Source organism: Daphnia pulicaria, chromosome 9 (assembly GCF_021234035.1).
Source record: "Daphnia pulicaria isolate SC F1-1A chromosome 9, SC_F0-13Bv2, whole genome shotgun sequence".
Lineage (NCBI taxonomy): Eukaryota > Metazoa > Arthropoda > Branchiopoda > Diplostraca > Daphniidae > Daphnia > Daphnia pulicaria.
In genome coordinates, this window is record NC_060921.1 from 3,831,686 (window position 1) to 3,849,208 (window position 17,523).

A 17,523-nucleotide genomic window follows, 5' to 3' on the forward strand; every position below is an offset into this window, starting at 1 on the left:
ACCATTTCGTAACTCACTAGAAGTGATAATTTACGGCTGACTCTATTCAACGCCTTTTCACACGTTTGTCGGGTAGATAGCAGTTGAATGACAAATCTTTAATCACTGAAAGCAGTGTGATCAGCCATTCGTTCATAACTGCCTTGTGATTGCCGTTTGTCCCTTTCTTGGTTTGGTGACTCGATTTGAAACAAACTACTTAAAAGTAGGCTTGTTCTTTTGTTTTGTTTTGTTTTGTTGTGTTGTGTTGACGGAACCAGTTTTCTGGTTTTCCTTCCACTTAAACATGCTGATTGTTATGCTGCATTTGCAATCAAGGCTATTTTGGGTGACATTGAAATTGACAGCCAGTTGACATTAATAACATATTCTGGATTGTGCGACAATTTTAGTACTATTTGTGCCAGTTCTACTCGTGATTGGTACAATTTGACAACTTAACGACAAATTGTTGGTCCGCTACGCAGTCGACCTCCAATCAGATGGTTTTCTCGTGATTCATTGAAGCACTTCGAAATGATGAGCAAGCAAACCAAAAGATAGACCACAGAAATCTGTATTAAGATTACACGTGTTAAAAGAACTGAAATGAAAAAAAAAAAAGAAATAAAAAAACTGAAAAAAAAAGAAGCAGGTGTAGAATCGTCCAGCAATCCGACTAATCAAACCGTCTGTTCTAGACGATTCTATTGTATGCATCACGTTGTTACCAGCAACTGAATTGAACGTCGTTGAGACTCGTGTCGTCTCCTGCAGCTCCTTGGTCTTTTTGCACTCGGGTTTTTATACCATTGATGCCGTTGTCGTCGCAATAATCAGACCATTCTTCCCAACTACCCAAACTGAGCCCGTCTCCGTACAACATCTCGCCCCAGTTGCACATGCAGTTCAAATTATTGGCAGCCGTGTCGTCTCCTGCTCCCTGCTTAGGTTCAACACGAAGCTGACATGATGTAAGCCAACTACCTGTCGGGCAAAGAAAGTTTTTGCCCCATTCTCCCCATCTGTAATCAGGACATTCACATTAGTACCTTAGTGAATCATGCAATGATTTGACCACTCACGGTCCTTGAGTTGAGTAAATCCAACTACCGCCTGAACATTTCAGGGAAATGCTGTTGAGTGCCGAATCGTCACCGTCTCCTTGCTCTCGCTCAGTTTTCAATGAAAATCCAATTGCCTGTTCACCTTTGGGGCAGTGCTCAACTTCTCCCCAATCGCCCCAATAAATGGACGTAACCGTCGTTGGTAGAAAACAGCAAAGAACGGCCGTGAGAGCAACGAATTGCATCAGTTTAGTCATTTTTTAATTGGACTAAACAAAAAAAAAAAAAAAAAATTAATTAATTAATACAAGTAAAATTGTAAGAAAGCCAAAGCAACTCGTACCTTCGTTATTAATCGGGAGCGATTGCCACTTACTGACGAACCAAGGGAACTGAGGATCCTTTGCATTGATTCTGTTCCCTTTTTATACGATTCACACAAGCTGGGGAAGAACCGGAAAGGAAGGTTAGGGCGTTTAACGCAAATTTTGCAACAAAATAAAAGCGGATTTGAATTTTTCTGGGTTAACTGGGCGATGGTTTAACTGGGATGTTTCTACTTTGTTTTCAATGATGGAACCAGTTTTTTGGGTTTCCCCCCCCCCCCCACTTAAATATGCTGATTGTATGCTGCATTTGCAATCAAGGCTATTTTGGATGACATTGAAATTTACAGCAATAACATTTTTTTTTTAAATTGTGTGACACTTGTGAGATGCGCTTTTTAAACTTTTCTTGGAAGTAAATAATCGTCATCAGAAATATCCGTTCGCACTCTTGGGCGTTTCCTCGCTTGACTTCTTTCCGTTGTCATTTGTAGTCCAATTGCGCACCCTCATCGAGCAAGGAAAGAGTCTGTTACCACCCGAGGTATAAGGAGCAATCTCCATCATGCCCGCTGATTACCTTTTTAAATTTTCCCCTTTTTGTTTAATTCTACACGTTAAGGGAATCGAGCTATATCCTCGAATCTCATTGCATTACGAAGGGGAGATTGATGTTATTCTAATTTTGACATTCTGAAAGCCATTATACCCTATTTGATTCGTCATTTTGGAAGTTTGGGATACCAATAATTCATTTAAGTATGACTGAACGACTTCGTACTCTCTAATCGACGCTTCTTCACACTTTTGTCCGGTGGACAACAAAATTTCAAACAATAATATAATGATGAAAGAGAAATGTATTTTAAAGAAAAAGGAAAACTCAATTTGATTTCAGCAAAGCTACAACCGTCGTATCTCTAATAATTGTACGCAATTCACCAAATCTTGCATCGGTTAAGATTGGCTTCTTAACGGGGAGCAGTTTCGGTTGCAATTGTTTCGCTTCTACACGTAACTGGTACGAGAGAAGCACTTCGAAATGATGAGCAAGTTAGAAGAAATGAATTGGAATGAATAAAACAAATTTTAGAATCAAGAATCATTCAGAAATCAATCTAATAAAACCGTTTGTTTTTCACGAATTTTGTTAATCTGTCGCTACGGCGCAAGTGAATGAAACGTCGTTGAGAGCCGAGTCGTCGCCTTCTCCTTGGTTTGCCTCCACTCGGGTCTGAATGCCAATGATGCCGTCAGGGCATGTACTTTTCCAATCTAGCCACTTGCCGTTGCTGAGCCCGTCTCCGTTCAACGTGACGCCATCGCTGCATTTGCAGTTCAAATTGTTGGCCGACGAGTCGTCGTGGCTGGCTCCTTGCTTAGATTGAACACGAAGTTTGCACGATGTCAGCCAACTGCCTTCCGCGCACATGAAATTTTTACCCCAAATTCCCTTTCTAAAATCAGGACATTCACAACAGTATTTAGTTAGTATCTTGGTGAATCATGCAATTATTTGAACACTTACGGTCCTTCAGTTGAGTAAATCCAAGTGCCGCCTGCGCATTTGAGGGAAACGCTGTTCAGTGCCGAGTCGTCGCCAGCTCCTTGCTCTCTCTCAGTTTTCAATGAAAAACCAACTGCCACTTGATTTTTGGGGCATTTCTCGACTTTGCCCCAATCGCCCCAATAAATGGCCGTAATCGGCGTAAGTGAACAGCAAAGTACAGCCGTAAGAGCAACGAATTTCACCAGCATTTTGAATTTAACTAAAACCCGAAAATAATTGAATACAAGTAAAAGTGTAAGCTAGCAAAATCAACACGTACCTTTATTATTATCGACAGTGATTGCCACCGATTGACGAACCAAGAGAACTGATGATTCTTTGCGTTGATTCTGTTCCCTATTTATACGGTTCGCGCAAGCTGGGGAAGAACCGGAAAGGAAGGTTAGGGCGTTTAACGCAAATTTTGCAACAAAATAAAGACGAACTTGAGTTTTTCAGGGTTAACTGGGCGATGGTTTAACTGGGATGTTTCTACTTTGTTTTCGATGATAGAACCAGTTTTTTGCTTTTCCTCCCACTTAAATATGCTGATTGTATGCTACATTTGCAATCAAGGCTATTTTGGATGACATTGAAATTTACAGCAATAACATTTTTTTTTTTTTAAATTGTGCGACACTTGTGAGATGCGTTTTTTAAACTTTTCTTGTAAGTAAATAATCGTCATCAGCTTGTGTACATGCGTACATAATTTTCAGTTATTTTGCCCATCAATTTAATGATTAAATGTTCATCGCCGAGGGAAGGTGACGAGGAGAATGTTTAATTGTACCAAAGTTGTGTAAATCCATTCGCACTCCTGGGCGTTTCCCCGCTTGACTGCTTTCCATTAGCGTTCCAATTGCGCATCAACGACATTGTCGATTTAGGAGGAACCAAGCATTGAAGGACCAAGCATTGAAATGTGTATTAAACAAGTTAGAATCATCCAGTCTAATGAAGCTGCCTGTCCTTCACGCGTCGTTTTTGTTAGACAGTTTTCACAACAAGTTAATGCAACGTCGTTGAGAGGTCTCCTGCCGTTCTGTCACGTATTGAACCAATCTTGCCAAACGTCGTAAAACTCTCCGTCTCCGTGCAATATGTCGCCGTTGCTGCACTTGCAATTTCAATTGCAGTCCGCCGTGTCGTCTCCGTTTTCCTGTTCAGATTCAAACGTTAAGTTGGCGTGATGTCAGCCAACTGTCGGACGGGCATTCAAAATGTTTACTCCGAATTCCAAATCTGACATTAGCACGTCCTTTAATAGTAAATCCTGCAATTATTTGAACACTCGCGGTCGTTCTGTTGAGTCAATCCAACTACCGCCTGAGCATTTTGAGTGAAATGCTGTTTAGTGCCGGATCGCCGCACCGAATCAAGGAACTGACGAGCATTTGAATTGATTCCTTCATGTACGATTTCTACAAGCTGGGGGGAAACCAGGCAGGAAAGATTTGCGTGTCCAACACAAATTTTGAATGGCGGGTTTTCCACGATTTTTTGAACCTTTTATCAGATGAGTTAGCAGATTGTGCGAGACTTGTGAGATGCGCTTTTCTACTTTTCTTGTAAGTCAAAAAGAAATTGCCATGAGTTTTTTGTTCAAGTTCTGTAAGTTCTGTAAAAACCATTAATCGCCTGGGACATTTTCCCACTTGACTTCTTTCCATTTTCATTGTTGGTCCCATTGGAAATTCAGGAAAAGCCAAAAAGTCAAAACGGTTGAATGTGTATTTCTTCTCCGTATGTAAGTAGAAGAACTAAACCTTGTAAGCCATTTGAATGAAGTAATCAGGCTAGAATTGTCCAATCAACAAGACTAGTAATACTGTCTGCTCTCTTCACGCGTCTGTTGCATTTTGCGCATTCACTTCCAATCAAGGGGTTCCCCACTCGCCCGACCAGAAATGTTTCCGAGATTTAGCGAATGTTTCCGGACTGACGTATTTTTCTTGTTTTTCTTTTTTTTTCCGTGGTCTTTTCCGGTCAAGTGAACCACCAGAAAAAGAGACAAGAACCCCTTGAGGGTGGGGGGTGTTGAGGAGACGGTCTTGTCGTCTCCACTTCCTTGGTATTCTTCCACTCGAGTCTGTATGTGCAGTTTCGACACTCATTAAACCGTTCCTGCACTGTCAGATCAAATTATTGACGCAGTACACAGCAAATTACGGCCGGAGTATTTGCTTTCAGGGGTATGTATTTGCCACTGCGATTCCCGTCTATTTCTCTCTGTCTGGCTACATCGTGTTAATAACAGATGAATTTAAAATACACTAGCCATATGAATAGTAAGGGTCAGATCAAGTTAAATAATCAATTGTCCAGCGTTTCAGTTGAAATCGTGTCGGCTCCGCTTCTGATTGGTGCGATTTGATACAGCTTAACGAATTTTCGATTCCGTAAACAGTCGACCATCAATCCAACCGGTTTTCCCTTCAAACGCTGCAGTGTATCACTCCGTAATGATGAACAAGCCAAAGATAATCCATTGACATTTGTGTTACTACAACAATAATAGAAGAACTGAAAAATAAAATGAACTAGCGAATCGCCCAGCAAATAAGACTGGAAAAAGCGTAGCCAATTTTTCACGCGTCTATCTGGAATCACGCTTCTCCCAACAAATGAACTCGACGTCGTTGAGAGCCGTGTCGTCTCCACTTCCTTGTGGTTCTTCCACTCGAGTCCGTATAGCCATGAAGCCGTCGCGGCACGGACTGGTCCATTCCTTCCAATCGCCCCAACTGGTCCCGTCGCCATTCAACGTCTCTCCGTTGCTGCACTTGCAGTTTAAATTGTTGGCCGCCTTGTCGTCTCCGTCTCCCTGCATAGGTTCAACGCGAAGTTGGCATGAATCGAGCCAACTGCCGGCCGGGCAAATAAAATTGCTACCCCAGTCTCCCCAACTGAAATCGTGACATTTACATTAGAGACTTATCAATGAATCTGCAATGATTTTAATTACTCACGGTGCTTGAGTGGAGTAAATCAAACTTCCCCCTGAACATTTCAGGGAAATGCTGTTGAGTGCCGTGTCGTCACCCTCTCCTTGCGGTTTCTCAGTTTTCAATGCAAATCCAATCACCCATTCACCCAAGGGGCAGTATTCGGCTTTGCCCCAATCGCCCCAGAAAGTGGCTGTAACCTTCGTTACAGGTAGAAAACAGCCAAGAACGGCCGTGAGAGCAACGAAGCTCACCAGTTTCACCATTGCAATTCCGACTAATTTGAATAGCAAAATTTTTACTAGGGAATTTGTTGTAAGCGAGATTATTCCGTATACCTTATTTTTTAAATGTTACGTTTCCTTTTCGGGAGTGTCTGCCACTGATTGAAGAACTAAGGGAACTGAAGGTTCTTGCATCGGTTCTGACCAGTTTTATACGATTCACACCAACCTGGGGAAAACAACAAACAAACACTGAGGAACCCAAAAAGGAGAAACATTGTACTAACATTTGAGATCGCCGATGTTGTTGGGGCCTGAAGGCGAGGCCAAACGAAGAATGCGAATCGATTTACATTTTTACAAGTTGTTCTTGCTTTTCTTTTTTTTTTTTGCTAACATTTTTCTTTCTATTTTCTTTCCGCTACGCTGTGAATCCAGTGAAACCAGTTTCCAGGATGTCTTTCCACTTGTCTAATTTTGAGTATTTCACGCTTGTCCGTTTCTTTTTTTGAATGTCTGAATCAAAGCTCAAAATGTGCCAACCTTCTTATTTTTCAGGATATTTTTTTATTTTATTTTATTATTATTTTTTTATTATTTGTATTTGAATATTTTAATATTCAAACGATTTTCACATATCTGTCCAGCATTCAAGTTGGAATCGTGTCGGTTCGCTTGTGGTTGGTGCGATATGTTAAATCTTAACGAATTTTACACTTAGTTGTGATAGAAGAACTTAAGGCCGAACTTAAAAGTAAAATGAATAAGAGAATCATCCAGCAATCAGACTGATAAAACCGACTGTTGTTCACGCGTCTATATCATTGGACGATTTTCCCAGCAAGTGAATCTAAAGTCGTTGAGGGCCGTGTCGTCTCCAGCAGTTCCTTGTTTTCCCTCCACTAAGGTCTGTATAGTCACGATGCCTCTGGGGCAGTTGATCCATGCCACCCAATCGCCCTGACTGGCCCCGTCGCCAAGCAGTTCCAGACCGGTGTTACACATGCAGTTCAAATTATTGGCCGACGTGTCGTCTCCTGCTCCCTGCTTAGGTTCAACGCGAAGTTGGCATGATGTAAGCCAACTGCCAGACGGGCAAAGGAATTCGCTACCCCATTCTCCCCATCTGAAATCGGGGCCAATTAGATTATAACCTTAGCGAATCCTGCAATTATTTAAACACTCACGGTCCTTCAGTCGAGCGAATCCTACTTCCGCCTGAGCATCTCAGCGCGATGCCGTTGAGTGCCGTGTCGTCACCGTCTCCTTGCGGTTTTTCGGTTTTCAATGAAAATCCAACAGCCCTTTCACCTAATGGGCAGAAATCGACTGCGCCCCAATCGCCCCAGAAAGTGGCCATCACCGTCGCAGGTAGAAAACAGCCAAGAACGGCCGTGAGAGCAACGAATTTCATCAGTTTAGCCATTTTCTAATCCGACTAATTTGGATAGAAAAATGTCTACTAGGGAATTTGTTATCAAACGAAATTATTCCATATACCTTTTTTCAATGTTGCGTTTCCTTTTCGGCTTTTCGGGACTTGTCTTCCTCTTGTCTGCCACTGATTGACGAACCAAAGGAACTGAAGGTCCTTTTATTTGGTTCTGACCACTTTTATACGATCACACCAACATGGAGAATAAACACACAGGAAACCAAAAAGGAGAAACATTGTAACGTTTGAGATCACCGAGGTTGTTGTGGCCTGTAGGCGAGGCCAAATGAAGAATGCGAATCGATTTACATTTTTACAAGTTGTTATCGCTTTTCTTTTTTCTATTCACATGTTTCTTTCTATTTTCTTTCCGGTGCGCTGTGAATCCAGTGAAACCGGTTTATCATCATTATCATTTATTATTGTCTTCCCACTTGTTTAATTTTGATTATTTCACGCTAGTACGTTTCTTTGTTTGAATCAAAGCTAAAAATAGGCTGACCTTCTTATTTATTTGACTATTTAAACGATTAGAAATGTTTGTTGGATCCGTACAGCGTATGTAAGAAGAACTTGAAACTAAAATGAACTAGAGAATCATCCTCAATCACAGATATAAAACCGACTGTCGTTGACGCGTCTAAATCTTTGGACGATTTTCCCAGCAGGTGAATTTAAAGTCGTTGAGAGCCGTGTCGTCTCCCTTTCCTTGGTTTGCCTCCACTCGGGTCTGTATAGTCACGATGCCTCTGGGGCAGTCGGTCCATGCCACCCAATCGCCCCGACTGCCCCCGTCGCCAGTCAGTTCAAGACCGGTGTTACACTTGCAGTTCAAATTGTTGGCCGACGTGTCGTCTCCTGCTCCCTGCTTAGGTTCAACGCGAAGTTGGCATGAAGTAAGCCAACTCTGAGGGGGGCAAAGGAATTCCTTACCCCATTCTCCCCATCTGAAATTGGAGCATTTACAATTAGAGCCTAAGTTAATCTGCAATGATTGAATTACTCACGGTCCTTCAGTCGAGCGAATCCTACTTCCGCCTGAGCATCTCAGCGCGATGCCGTTGAGTGCCGTGTCGTCACCGTATCCTTGTGGTTTCTCAGTTTTCAATGAAAATCCAACAGCCCTTTCACCTAAGGGGCAGAAATCGACTGGGCCCCAATCGCCCCAGAAAGTAGCCGTAACCGTCGCAGGTAGAAAAAAGTCAAGAACGGCCGCGAGAGCAACGAATTTCAGCAGTTTACTCATTTCAAATCCGACTAAATGGATAATAAAAATTCGATTAGTGAATTTGTCATGATGCGAAATTATTTACTATCGGTACCTCGTTTAAAATTACGTTTTATTTGGCGAGAGTGTTTGTTACTGCCTGAGAAATCAAACGAACTGATGATCCTTTGCCTTGTCTGTGACCACTTGTATACGTTTCAGAAAAGGCGGGGGAAAACTAGGCTTGCGTTTACAACACGAATTGTGTACGTGAACGTGTTGCAACTGCAATTGGTGTTTCGGGACCTATATCGGCGTTTTCGAAGTGCTATGAAATCATTTTACATGGTTTTCCTACCGCAACTTTCAATGTTTGGTGTAGATGTTTGTTTCCGCTTTCAATCTTTGCGGATTGATAAGTTACTGTTTGTTGACGGGAGACTTTCATACTAACGAAACCGAAAAGAAAACAAATGACAAATCAGGTCAGATAAGGCTAAACAACCTAAAACAGCCAAGAACAGCCTTGAGAGCAACGATTTTCATCAGTATAGCCATTTTAAATCCAACTCAACCCAAATCAAAGTTAACCCAAAGTAAATTTTGTTACCAACCGAAATCGTTACAAACCTTTGTTTTTTTCGGAAGTGTTTGCCACTCAAGTGAACTGATGAACATTGAATTGATTCTCACTCCTTAAATACGATTCACACTAGGTGGAGGGAGACGAAAAGACGAGCGAAGATTGACGTTCTATCATTTCAATGAATTTACAAAATGATTTAAGAAATTGAATTACAAAATTATCCACAGATTGCATAACTTTGTGATGGGAACGTGTGTCACACAAATTACAAAATTCTGTTTTGACCAGGGTTCTAACTCTTGTTTTTGGCGTAACATCTTCTCTTGTACAACTTGGCCCTTTAATTAGCGGGTATATTTAATTTCCTACGAAACTACTTAACAACATTTTTCACAGCTCATTTGTTTTCTTTTCTTAAAAGGAATTTTTTCAAATTAAAACTTAAACCATTGACAACTTTATTTCTATCCCACATGTAACAATAATTTTGAAAAATTGAATCAATCGGAATAACAGAAATGATTTAGAATCGTCCACCAACAAGATTAAGCAAACTATGCTCTTCACCCTACTATTGCATTTGGCGCACTCTCCTGCTGAAGCATCTAATCGCGTTTGCCAAAGCATGTGAACTCGACGTCGTTGAGAGCCGTGTCGTCTCCACTTGCTTGTGATTTTTCCACTCGGGTCTGGATAGCCATGATGCCGTTGTGGCACGGACTGGACCATGCGTTCCAATAGCCCCAGCCGGTCCCGTCACCAATCAACGTCTCTTCGCCGTTGCTGCACTTGCAGTTCAAATCGTTGGCCGACGTGTCGTCGCCGAAAACTTGGGGCGGTTCAACGCGAAGTTGACACGATGATATGTAGCTGCCAGACTGGCAAACAAATCTGCCACCCCAATTTCCCCATCTGAAATCAGGAAAAATTCGCTTATTAAAGCAGGTCGTGATTTCTCGAATTCTACCAAAATTCCAGTTTAACACTCACGGTCCTTGAGTCGAGGTGATCCTCTTTCCTGATGTGCATATGAGAGCAATGGCGTTGAGTGCCGTGTCGTCGCCACCGAGTCCTTGCTCTCTCTCAGTTTTCAATGAAAATCCAATTGCCCTTTCACCTTGGGTGCAGTTATCGACTTTGCCCCAATCGCCCCAATAAGTGGCCGTAACCATCGCAGGTAAAAAAAAGAGAACTGCCGCGACAGCGAATTTCATTGGTTTATCCATTTCAAATTCGACTAAATGGATAATAAAAATTTAATTAGTGAATTTGTCATGATGCGAAATGATTAACTACCTTCTTTAATATTACGTTGTTTTGTTTTTGTTTTTTTGGCGAGAGTGTTTGTTGCTGCTTGAGGAATCAAACGAACTGATGATCCTTTGCTTTGCCTCTGACCACTTGTATACGTTTCAGAAAAGGCGGGGGAAAACTAGGCGACTAGTTGACGTCTAACTACGCAGTTCTAGAAATGATTAGGTTACATTTTACGACACGTATACGGAAATGCAATTACAATAAAGTCACGCACTATGAACTCATGGATCGTCCATACGAGTCCCACAATACGCCGAACGTTCAATCAGCACGTTTGGAACACCTGCAACGCTCAGAAACACGAACAACATGACATCATTAATCAATATAAATCTGGTGCAACATGATCCGTTACAATATGTTTCACCTTTTTGTGGCCTTCATCTGTCCACCTGTTGAGTTGAAATTGTGACGCTCGTGATGGGTGCGATTTGATGAAACTGAACGGATTTTTGGTTCCGTACGCAGTCGGCCTTTAATCCAATGGCCAGTCGACTATCCTTTCAAATGATGCAATGTAACATTCCGAAATGATGAAAACACACACTTGGATAAAATCATTGATAAATTTTATTTCTACCATTACTACATTAGAAGAACGGTAAAATTGAATCAATTAAAATAATTAATAAGAATAAACATAAGTCTAGGACTTCCAGCAAAAGGGCTAATAAAACTCTGCTGTACTTCAACCTCCCAACGCACTGCAAGTGAATCGAACGTCGTTGAGAGCCGTGTCGTCTCCACTTCCTTGTGGTTCTTGCACTTGGGTCTGTATGGTCCTGATGCCCTGTTCGCACGGACTGGACCATTCATTCCAATCGCCCCAATGTTCTCCGTCTCCTAGCAATACCTGGCCGTTGCTGCACTTGCATTCCAAATTGTTGGCCGCCGTGTCGTCTCCGTCTCCCTGCGTAGGTTCAACGCGAAGTCGGCACGATGTAAGCCAACCAGATGGGCAAAGAATTTCTATGCCCCATTCTCCCCAACTGAAATCGCAACATTTGCATTAAAATGTCTTGGTAAATGTTGCAACTAAATAAAAGTTTATTTGAACACTCACGGTCCTTGAGCTGAGTAAATCCAACTACCGTCTGGGCATTTCAGAGCGATGCCGTTTAGCGCCGTGTCGTCACCGTCTCCTTGTGGTCTCTCAGTTTTCAATTTAAATCCAATCGTTCTTAGACCTTTGGGGCAGTACTCGACTTTGCCCCAATCGCCCAAAGATTGGGCCTTAACCGTCGTAGGTAGAAAACAGCCGAGAACGGCCGTGAGAGCAACGAATTGCATCAGTTTAATAATCATTTTTTAACCCAACTAAATCCAAATCAAAGTTAGACCACAGTGGAATTTTGTTACCCATCGAAATCGTTACGTAAATTTTTTTCTTCTTTCCGGGAGTTGTTTGCCAGTGGTCGATGAATGGAGAAACTGATGAACATTGAATTGATTCTAACCCCTTATATACGATTCACGCTAGGTGAACCGTTAGATAGATTGATTCCGTCCAACCAAGGGGAGGGGGGGGATGGAAAAGACGAGCGAAGATCGACGTAACGTAAATTTCAATAAATTTATTAAATGATTCTAAGTTGAAATTACAAAATTATCAACAGATTGCAAAACTGTGTGATGGAAACCTGTGTCACACGAATTACGAAACATTGTTTTGACCAGGTTTTTAACCCTGTTCTTGGCGTAACATCTTCTCTTGTACAGTTTGATTTCGGGATAGTTCATTTCATACGAAACTACTTAACAACATTTTCCATCGCACATTTTGTTTTTCTTTTCTTAAAGGGAATTTTTTCAAATTAAAACTTAAACCATTGAAAACTTTATTTCTATCCCACATGTAACAATAATTTTTAAAAATTGAATCAATCGGAATAACGGAAATTAATTAAGAATCGCCCAGCAACAAGACTAAGAAAACTTTGCCCCTCACGCTTCTATTGCGTTTGGCGCAATCTCCTGCGCCAGCATCTGATTGCGTTTGAGAAAGCAAGTGAACTGCACGTCGTTGAGAGCCGTGTCGTCTCGCTTCCCTTGGTGTCCCTCCACTCGGGTCTGGATAGCCATGATCCCGTTTTCACACGGACTGGACCATTCCTTCCAACCGCCCCAACTGGTCCCGTCGCCGTTCAACGTCTCTCCGTTGCTGCACTTGCAGTTCAAATTGTTGGCCGACGTGTCGTCTCCGGAACCTCGGGACGATTCAACGCGAAGTTGGAACGATGTTATGTAGCTGCCGGACTGGCAAGCAAATCTACCACCCCAATTTCCCCATCTGAAATCAGAAAATTCACAAATTAAAGTAGGTCGTGATTTCGTGAATGCTGCAAAAATTCCAGTCTAACACTCACGGTCCTTGAGTCGAGGTGATCTTGCTTCCTGATGTACATATGAGAGCAATGGCGTTGAGTGCCGTGTCGTCGCCACGTCGTTGCTCTCTCTCAGTTTTCAATGAAAATCCAGTGGCCCTTTCACCTTCAGGGCAGTGCTCAACTTTTCCCCAATCGCCCCAGAAAGTGGCCGTAACCGTCGTAGGTAGGAAACAGCCAAGAACGGCCGTGAGAGCAACGAATTGCATTGGTTTAGCCATTTTAACTCCGACTAAATGGATTGTAAAAATTGTGTTAGCGAATTAATCATCAGGCGACAATCTTACAGTCTACTTTTTTATTCAAAAAAATATTACGATTTTTTGGCGAAAGTGTTTGTTGCTGCTTGAGCAATCAAACGAACTGATGATCCTTTGCCTTGTCTCTGATCACTTATATACGATTCACCAAAGTCGGGGAAAAACCAGGCTTGCGTTTTCATCATAAATTGTGCAACGTGCAAATGGTGAAAATGTTGCCACTGCCGGGGTTTTGTGGGACCTATCGGCGAGGTCAAATCAGCAGACTGTGAGAGGATTTACATTTCAGCAGGGTGTCCTTGATTTCGCTTATATTTGTTTTCTTTATTTTGTTTTCGATGCTCTTTAGAACCAGTTTTCCGGTTTTATTTCCGCTTCTTCAAATTCCGGGATATCACGTCAATCCCTTTTTTTGTTGATGATGGTGTCTGCCACTGATTAACGACTCAAAGCAAAGGGAACTTTGAGTTGAAGTTTATTTTTTTTTTAAATTTTTGTGATATTCTGAACAACAAAAACCGACAAAAACTAAATTTGTATTTTTATATTTGTATCCGTTTGGCGTTTTCTATGGAAATAATCATTACGAATTGATGAGCTATATCTTGTTGACGGGAGGGTATCATACATGAGAAAAGATCAAACAAATAATGAATGAACCGGATAAACTGAAATGACGAATAGTGAGCGCTTCATTATCTATCGCAAGATGTATTTGACCGCTAGGTGGGGGGGGGAAACGGAAAAAAACGAGCGAAGATCGGCGTACTGTACGGGCCTACGGGGGTTATCCCAATGAAATTACAAATTGATCTAATTGAATTTCATAATTGTCAAAAGATGACGAAATGTTTTGATGGGCGGCACATGTGTCCATATATTAGAAAATTTTGTTTTTACCAGGGTCCTAACCTTGTTCTTTGAGTAACATCTTCTCTCGTTCAACTTGGCCCATTTAGTTTTGGATATACTAGCTCGATTGATTAACCTAATTTCCTTAAAAAACCTTCAAATAAAAACGTAAACCCATTGAAAAGTGTATTTCTATCCCACATGTGACAATAATTTTAATAAAAAGAATCAATCAGAATAGCAGGAATTAATCCACCAACAAGACTAAAATAATTATGCTCTTCACGCTTTTATTGCATTTGACGCGTTCACTTGCGGCAACAAAAGATCGCGTTTGCGAAAGCAAGTGAACTCAACGTCATTAAGAGCCGTGTCGTCTCCTCTCCCTTGTGATTTTTCCACTCGGGTCTGCATAGCCATGATGCCATTGTGGCACGGACTGGACCATGCGTTCCAATAGCCCCAGCCGGTCCCGTCACCCATCAACGTCTCTCCGTTGCTGCACGTGCAGCTCAAATCGTTGGCCGACGTGTCGTCGGCGGAACCTTGGAACGGTTCAACGCGAAGTTGACACGATTTTATGTAGCCGCCGGACTGGCAAACAAATCTGCCACCCCAATTTCCCCATCTGAAATTAGGAAAAATTCGCTAATTAAAGCAGGTCGTGATTTCTCGAATTCTGCCAAAATTCCAGTTTAACACTCACGGTCCTTGAGTCGAGGTGATCTTGCTTCCTGATGTACATATGAGAGCAATGGCGTTGAGTGCCGTGTCGTCGCCACGGCCTTGCTCTCTCTCAGTTTTCAGTGAAAATCCAATCACCCTTTCACCTTCGGGACAGTACTCGACTTTGCCCCAATCGCCCCAGAAAGTGGCCGTAGTTGGTGTTAGTGAACAGCAAAGAACAGCCGTGAGAGCGACGAATTTCGTTAGTTTACCCATTTTAAATCCAACTAAATAAAAATAATGATGATACAATGTTGAATTTTATTACCCATCGAAATCGTCACGTACTTTCGTTATCGAAAGGGTTTGCCGCTGATTGTTACAATTGAAATCGTTACGTACCTTTGCTTGTTTTCGGGAGGGTTGCCACTGGTCGATGAATCAAGTGAACTGATGAACATTGAATTGATTCTAACCCCTTATATACGGTTCACGTTAGGCGGGGGGGGGGGGGGGGGGGGGACGGTAAAGTCGAGCGAGGGAGATTGACGCTTGCAAGTTAAAATTGTTAGGATTGGCTGTCAGCGTTCTACCTATCGGCAAAATAGTTCATTCCCCTCGTTTGTTTATTGCGGTTTATTGCTCTCGCTGACCTCGATGCAAGTCATTCCCCCCTTCTGATTTACGACCCACGCTAACCTTGACTCCACTGTCAATGACCGCGTTTGACCCTGTTTTGACTTGTATAAAACCCCACCCAACGCAGTTCTTCTCAGTCAATGCTAGGCTGTTCAGTCGGTCTATTGCTGGCTCACCCCTTCTCGGGTCTAGTGTCAGGCCGTTTATTTGGTCTGGTGCTGGCTCGCTCGTTCTCCGTTTTAAACTTGTCTTAGTTGTGTCTTTGTAGACTTTGACGCTGGCTACACAGTAAAGGGCCGTGTGTATGCCTCCAATCTCTCTTGATGTATTTTTGATTTGTTTAAATTATGCGCGTTACGGAAATAAAACATCATCGAACGAAAACCCGCTTTGAGTGGAGGTTTTACAAAACCTTTCCAAATTGCGAAATGGTTTCTTAATTACCAATGGATTACAAAATTTTGTGCTGGGCATGCATCCGTTAGGATTACAAGTTTTTCGTTGGCCAGGTGTCCAACCCTGTTCTCTTGTCGTAACATCTCCTATTTGTGCAACTGCCAACTGGACTTGTTGTACGAAAATCTTTACAAAACTAAACAACTTTTTCGTAATGTGTACTATCGCGACGTTGTTTTTTATTTTGTTTTCGATTTGATGCTGGAAACCAATTTCATGTTGGTCCTCCCCCATCTTTACATTTTAGAGATTTATTTCACATTGTAAAATTGAAATAAATGAAATAATTTATTTCAGTATTTTAAGTTTTTGTTGTACGAGATTTTTGAAATGCGCTTTTACGTTTACTTTTCAAGTAAACAATTGAAGTGAGTGAAATAATCGCCCTCAGCTTGTTAGCAAACAAAAATGTTTTCCCCCGTTCGTCTACAATCACACATGGAAGAGAACGTTTTAAAATAGATGAATCAAATTCACCCTGGATTCCCCCCAAATGAATTTGTTTACTACATTTGAAATGTGGATTGGAATACTTTTGAAAGGTCTGAACTAACCAGCCGTTTTCAAGTCACATTTAATTGTACTGCGTTCAATGCGCATTTTGTATAGTTGACCCATCAATAACCAGAGGTGCCGGTGTAATGGCAGGTCCTTTCAAACGATACATGCAGCATTTTGAAAGATGTACAAACCAAGAGGTAAACCACTGAAACGTGTACTTCTACCCCATATGTTAGGAGAACTCAAAAAATATTATAAAACAGAATAGAAATTAAAAAAGTAAGTCTAGAATCGTCCAGCAATAAGGCTTATTAAAAAAACAACTGTTCTTGGTTTTGTGTTCTTCCTATTCAAGCGCCTCTTGTATTTTACGCTTGGGCAAGCAAGTGAACTGTACGTCGCTGAGAGCCGTGTCGTCTCGCCTCCCTTGGTTTCCCTCCACTCTGGTCTGTATAGCTATGATGCCGGTTTCACACGGACTGGACCATGCGTTCCAATCGCCCCAACTGGCCCCGTCGCCGCGCAACGTCTCGCCGTTGCTGCACTTGCAATTCAAATTATTGGCCGACGTGTCGTCTCCGTCTCCCTGCTTAGGTTCAACGCGAAGTTGGCATGATGTAAGCCAACTGCCAGACGGGCAACGAATTTCGCTACCCCAATTTCCCCAACTGCAATCAGGAAATAGACGATAGTACCTTGGTGAATCCTGCAATTATTTTATCACTTACAGTCCTTCAGTCGAGAGAATCCTACTTCCACCTGAGCATACGAAAGCAATGGCGTTTAGCGCTGTGTCGTCACTATCTCTTTGGTCTGGCTCAGTTTTCTGTAAGAATCCAATTGCCCTTTCACCTTGGGGGCAGTTATCGACTCTACCCCAATCGCCCGAGAAAGTGGCCGTAATTGGCGTTAGTGAACGGACGGAGAACGACGAATTTCATGAGTTTGACCATCTTAAATCCGACTAAATCCAAGTAAGTCACAGGGTGAATTTTGATAGGGATAGAAATGACTTAGACTTACCTTCTTTATTCGCGAGTGCTGGTCACGGATTGACGAATCAAGGCAACTGATGAACATTGAATTTATTCTCACTGCTTATATGCGCATTAGGCTGGGGGGGGGGG

General features: G+C 42.1%; 7 protein-coding genes across 11 annotated transcripts in view; 1 reads left to right on the top strand and 6 right to left on the bottom strand.

The window, feature by feature from the left end:
* Positions 1-15,248, bottom strand: part of LOC124313366 (vitelline membrane outer layer protein 1 homolog) — a 242,008-nt gene extending 226,760 nt beyond the window's left edge. The window contains exon 1 of the mRNA XM_046778268.1: positions 15,203-15,248. The gene's annotated coding sequence lies outside the window, so the exon portion shown is untranslated. The remainder of the gene's footprint in view (positions 1-15,202) is intronic.
* LOC124313083 (dipeptidase 1-like) overlaps positions 1-17,523 on the bottom strand; it is a 1,013,891-nt gene that overhangs the window by 504,312 nt on the left and 492,056 nt on the right. The window lies entirely within an intron of this gene.
* LOC124313070 (gamma-aminobutyric acid receptor subunit beta-like) overlaps positions 1-17,523 on the top strand; it is a 53,009-nt gene that overhangs the window by 9,596 nt on the left and 25,890 nt on the right. The gene's annotated exons all lie outside the window — the stretch shown is intronic.
* On the bottom strand, positions 618-1,448 carry LOC124313411 (vitelline membrane outer layer protein 1 homolog). Its single transcript, XM_046778331.1, has 3 exons — positions 1,390-1,448; positions 1,065-1,315; positions 618-1,004 (listed from the first exon to the last, which is right to left on the bottom strand). Exons 2-3 carry the CDS (start codon positions 1,301-1,303, stop codon positions 707-709), a joined length of 537 nt encoding a protein of 178 aa, XP_046634287.1. The 5' UTR covers positions 1,304-1,315; positions 1,390-1,448; the 3' UTR covers positions 618-706.
* LOC124313407 (vitelline membrane outer layer protein 1 homolog) lies at positions 2,215-17,464 on the bottom strand. The gene is made up of 4 exons (XM_046778326.1): positions 17,420-17,464; positions 17,324-17,360; positions 2,901-3,110; positions 2,215-2,829 (listed from the first exon to the last, which is right to left on the bottom strand). The coding sequence occupies exons 2-4, from the start codon at positions 17,347-17,349 to the stop codon at positions 2,523-2,525; spliced, it is 543 nt and encodes a 180-aa protein (XP_046634282.1). The 5' UTR covers positions 17,350-17,360; positions 17,420-17,464; the 3' UTR covers positions 2,215-2,522.
* On the bottom strand, positions 5,400-9,007 carry LOC124313394 (vitelline membrane outer layer protein 1 homolog). Of its 4 annotated transcripts, none has more exons than XM_046778310.1 (4): positions 8,851-9,007; positions 8,536-8,785; positions 8,353-8,475; positions 5,400-5,707 (listed from the first exon to the last, which is right to left on the bottom strand). In XM_046778310.1, exons 2-4 carry the CDS (start codon positions 8,772-8,774, stop codon positions 5,521-5,523), a joined length of 549 nt encoding a protein of 182 aa, XP_046634266.1. In that variant the 5' UTR covers positions 8,775-8,785; positions 8,851-9,007; the 3' UTR covers positions 5,400-5,520. The 4 variants fall into 4 exon arrangements, with proteins under 4 accessions (XP_046634266.1, XP_046634265.1, XP_046634264.1 ...); XM_046778309.1 differs by lacking the exons at positions 8,353-8,475; positions 8,536-8,785; positions 8,851-9,007 and adding exons at positions 5,894-6,146; positions 6,208-6,322; positions 7,838-7,909 and having other exon boundaries at positions 5,400-5,830; XM_046778308.1 differs by lacking the exons at positions 8,353-8,475; positions 8,536-8,785; positions 8,851-9,007 and adding exons at positions 5,894-6,146; positions 6,213-6,454 and having other exon boundaries at positions 5,400-5,830.
* Positions 12,463-13,607, bottom strand: LOC124313385 (vitelline membrane outer layer protein 1-like). Of its 2 annotated transcripts, none has more exons than XM_046778298.1 (3): positions 13,340-13,607; positions 13,005-13,254; positions 12,463-12,928 (listed from the first exon to the last, which is right to left on the bottom strand). In XM_046778298.1, the coding sequence occupies exons 2-3, from the start codon at positions 13,241-13,243 to the stop codon at positions 12,583-12,585; spliced, it is 585 nt and encodes a 194-aa protein (XP_046634254.1). In that variant the 5' UTR covers positions 13,244-13,254; positions 13,340-13,607; the 3' UTR covers positions 12,463-12,582. The 2 variants fall into 2 exon arrangements, with proteins under 2 accessions (XP_046634254.1, XP_046634253.1); XM_046778297.1 differs by having other exon boundaries at positions 13,317-13,606.

Bases quoted from the DNA above. Each gene is read 5' to 3' on its own strand.
- LOC124313411 (XM_046778331.1), bottom strand. From the start codon at position 1,303: ATGACTAAACTGATGCAATTCGTTGCTCTCACGGCCGTTCTTTGCTGT. The intron at 1,005-1,064 runs GTGAGTGGTCAA...TCCTGATTACAG, and splicing joins ATTTACTCAACTCAAGGACC to ATGGGGAGAATGGGGCAAAA.
- LOC124313407 (XM_046778326.1), bottom strand. From the start codon at position 17,349: ATGGTCAAACTCATGAAATTCGTCGT. The intron at 3,111-17,323 runs TCTCCGTCCGTT...GAAATTCGTTGC, and splicing joins AAACTCATGAAATTCGTCGT to TCTTACGGCTGTACTTTGCT. The intron at 2,830-2,900 runs GTAAGTGTTCAA...TCCTGATTTTAG, and splicing joins ATTTACTCAACTGAAGGACC to AAAGGGAATTTGGGGTAAAA.
- LOC124313394 (XM_046778309.1), bottom strand. From the start codon at position 6,135: ATGGTGAAACTGGTGAGCTTCGTTGCTCTCACGGCCGTTCTTGGCTGT. The intron at 5,831-5,893 runs GTGAGTAATTAA...TCACGATTTCAG, and splicing joins ATTTACTCCACTCAAGCACC to TTGGGGAGACTGGGGTAGCA.
- LOC124313385 (XM_046778298.1), bottom strand. From the start codon at position 13,243: ATGGCTAAACCAATGCAATTCGTTGCTCTCACGGCCGTTCTTGGCTGT. The intron at 12,929-13,004 runs GTGAGTGTTAGA...TTCTGATTTCAG, and splicing joins ATCACCTCGACTCAAGGACC to ATGGGGAAATTGGGGTGGTA.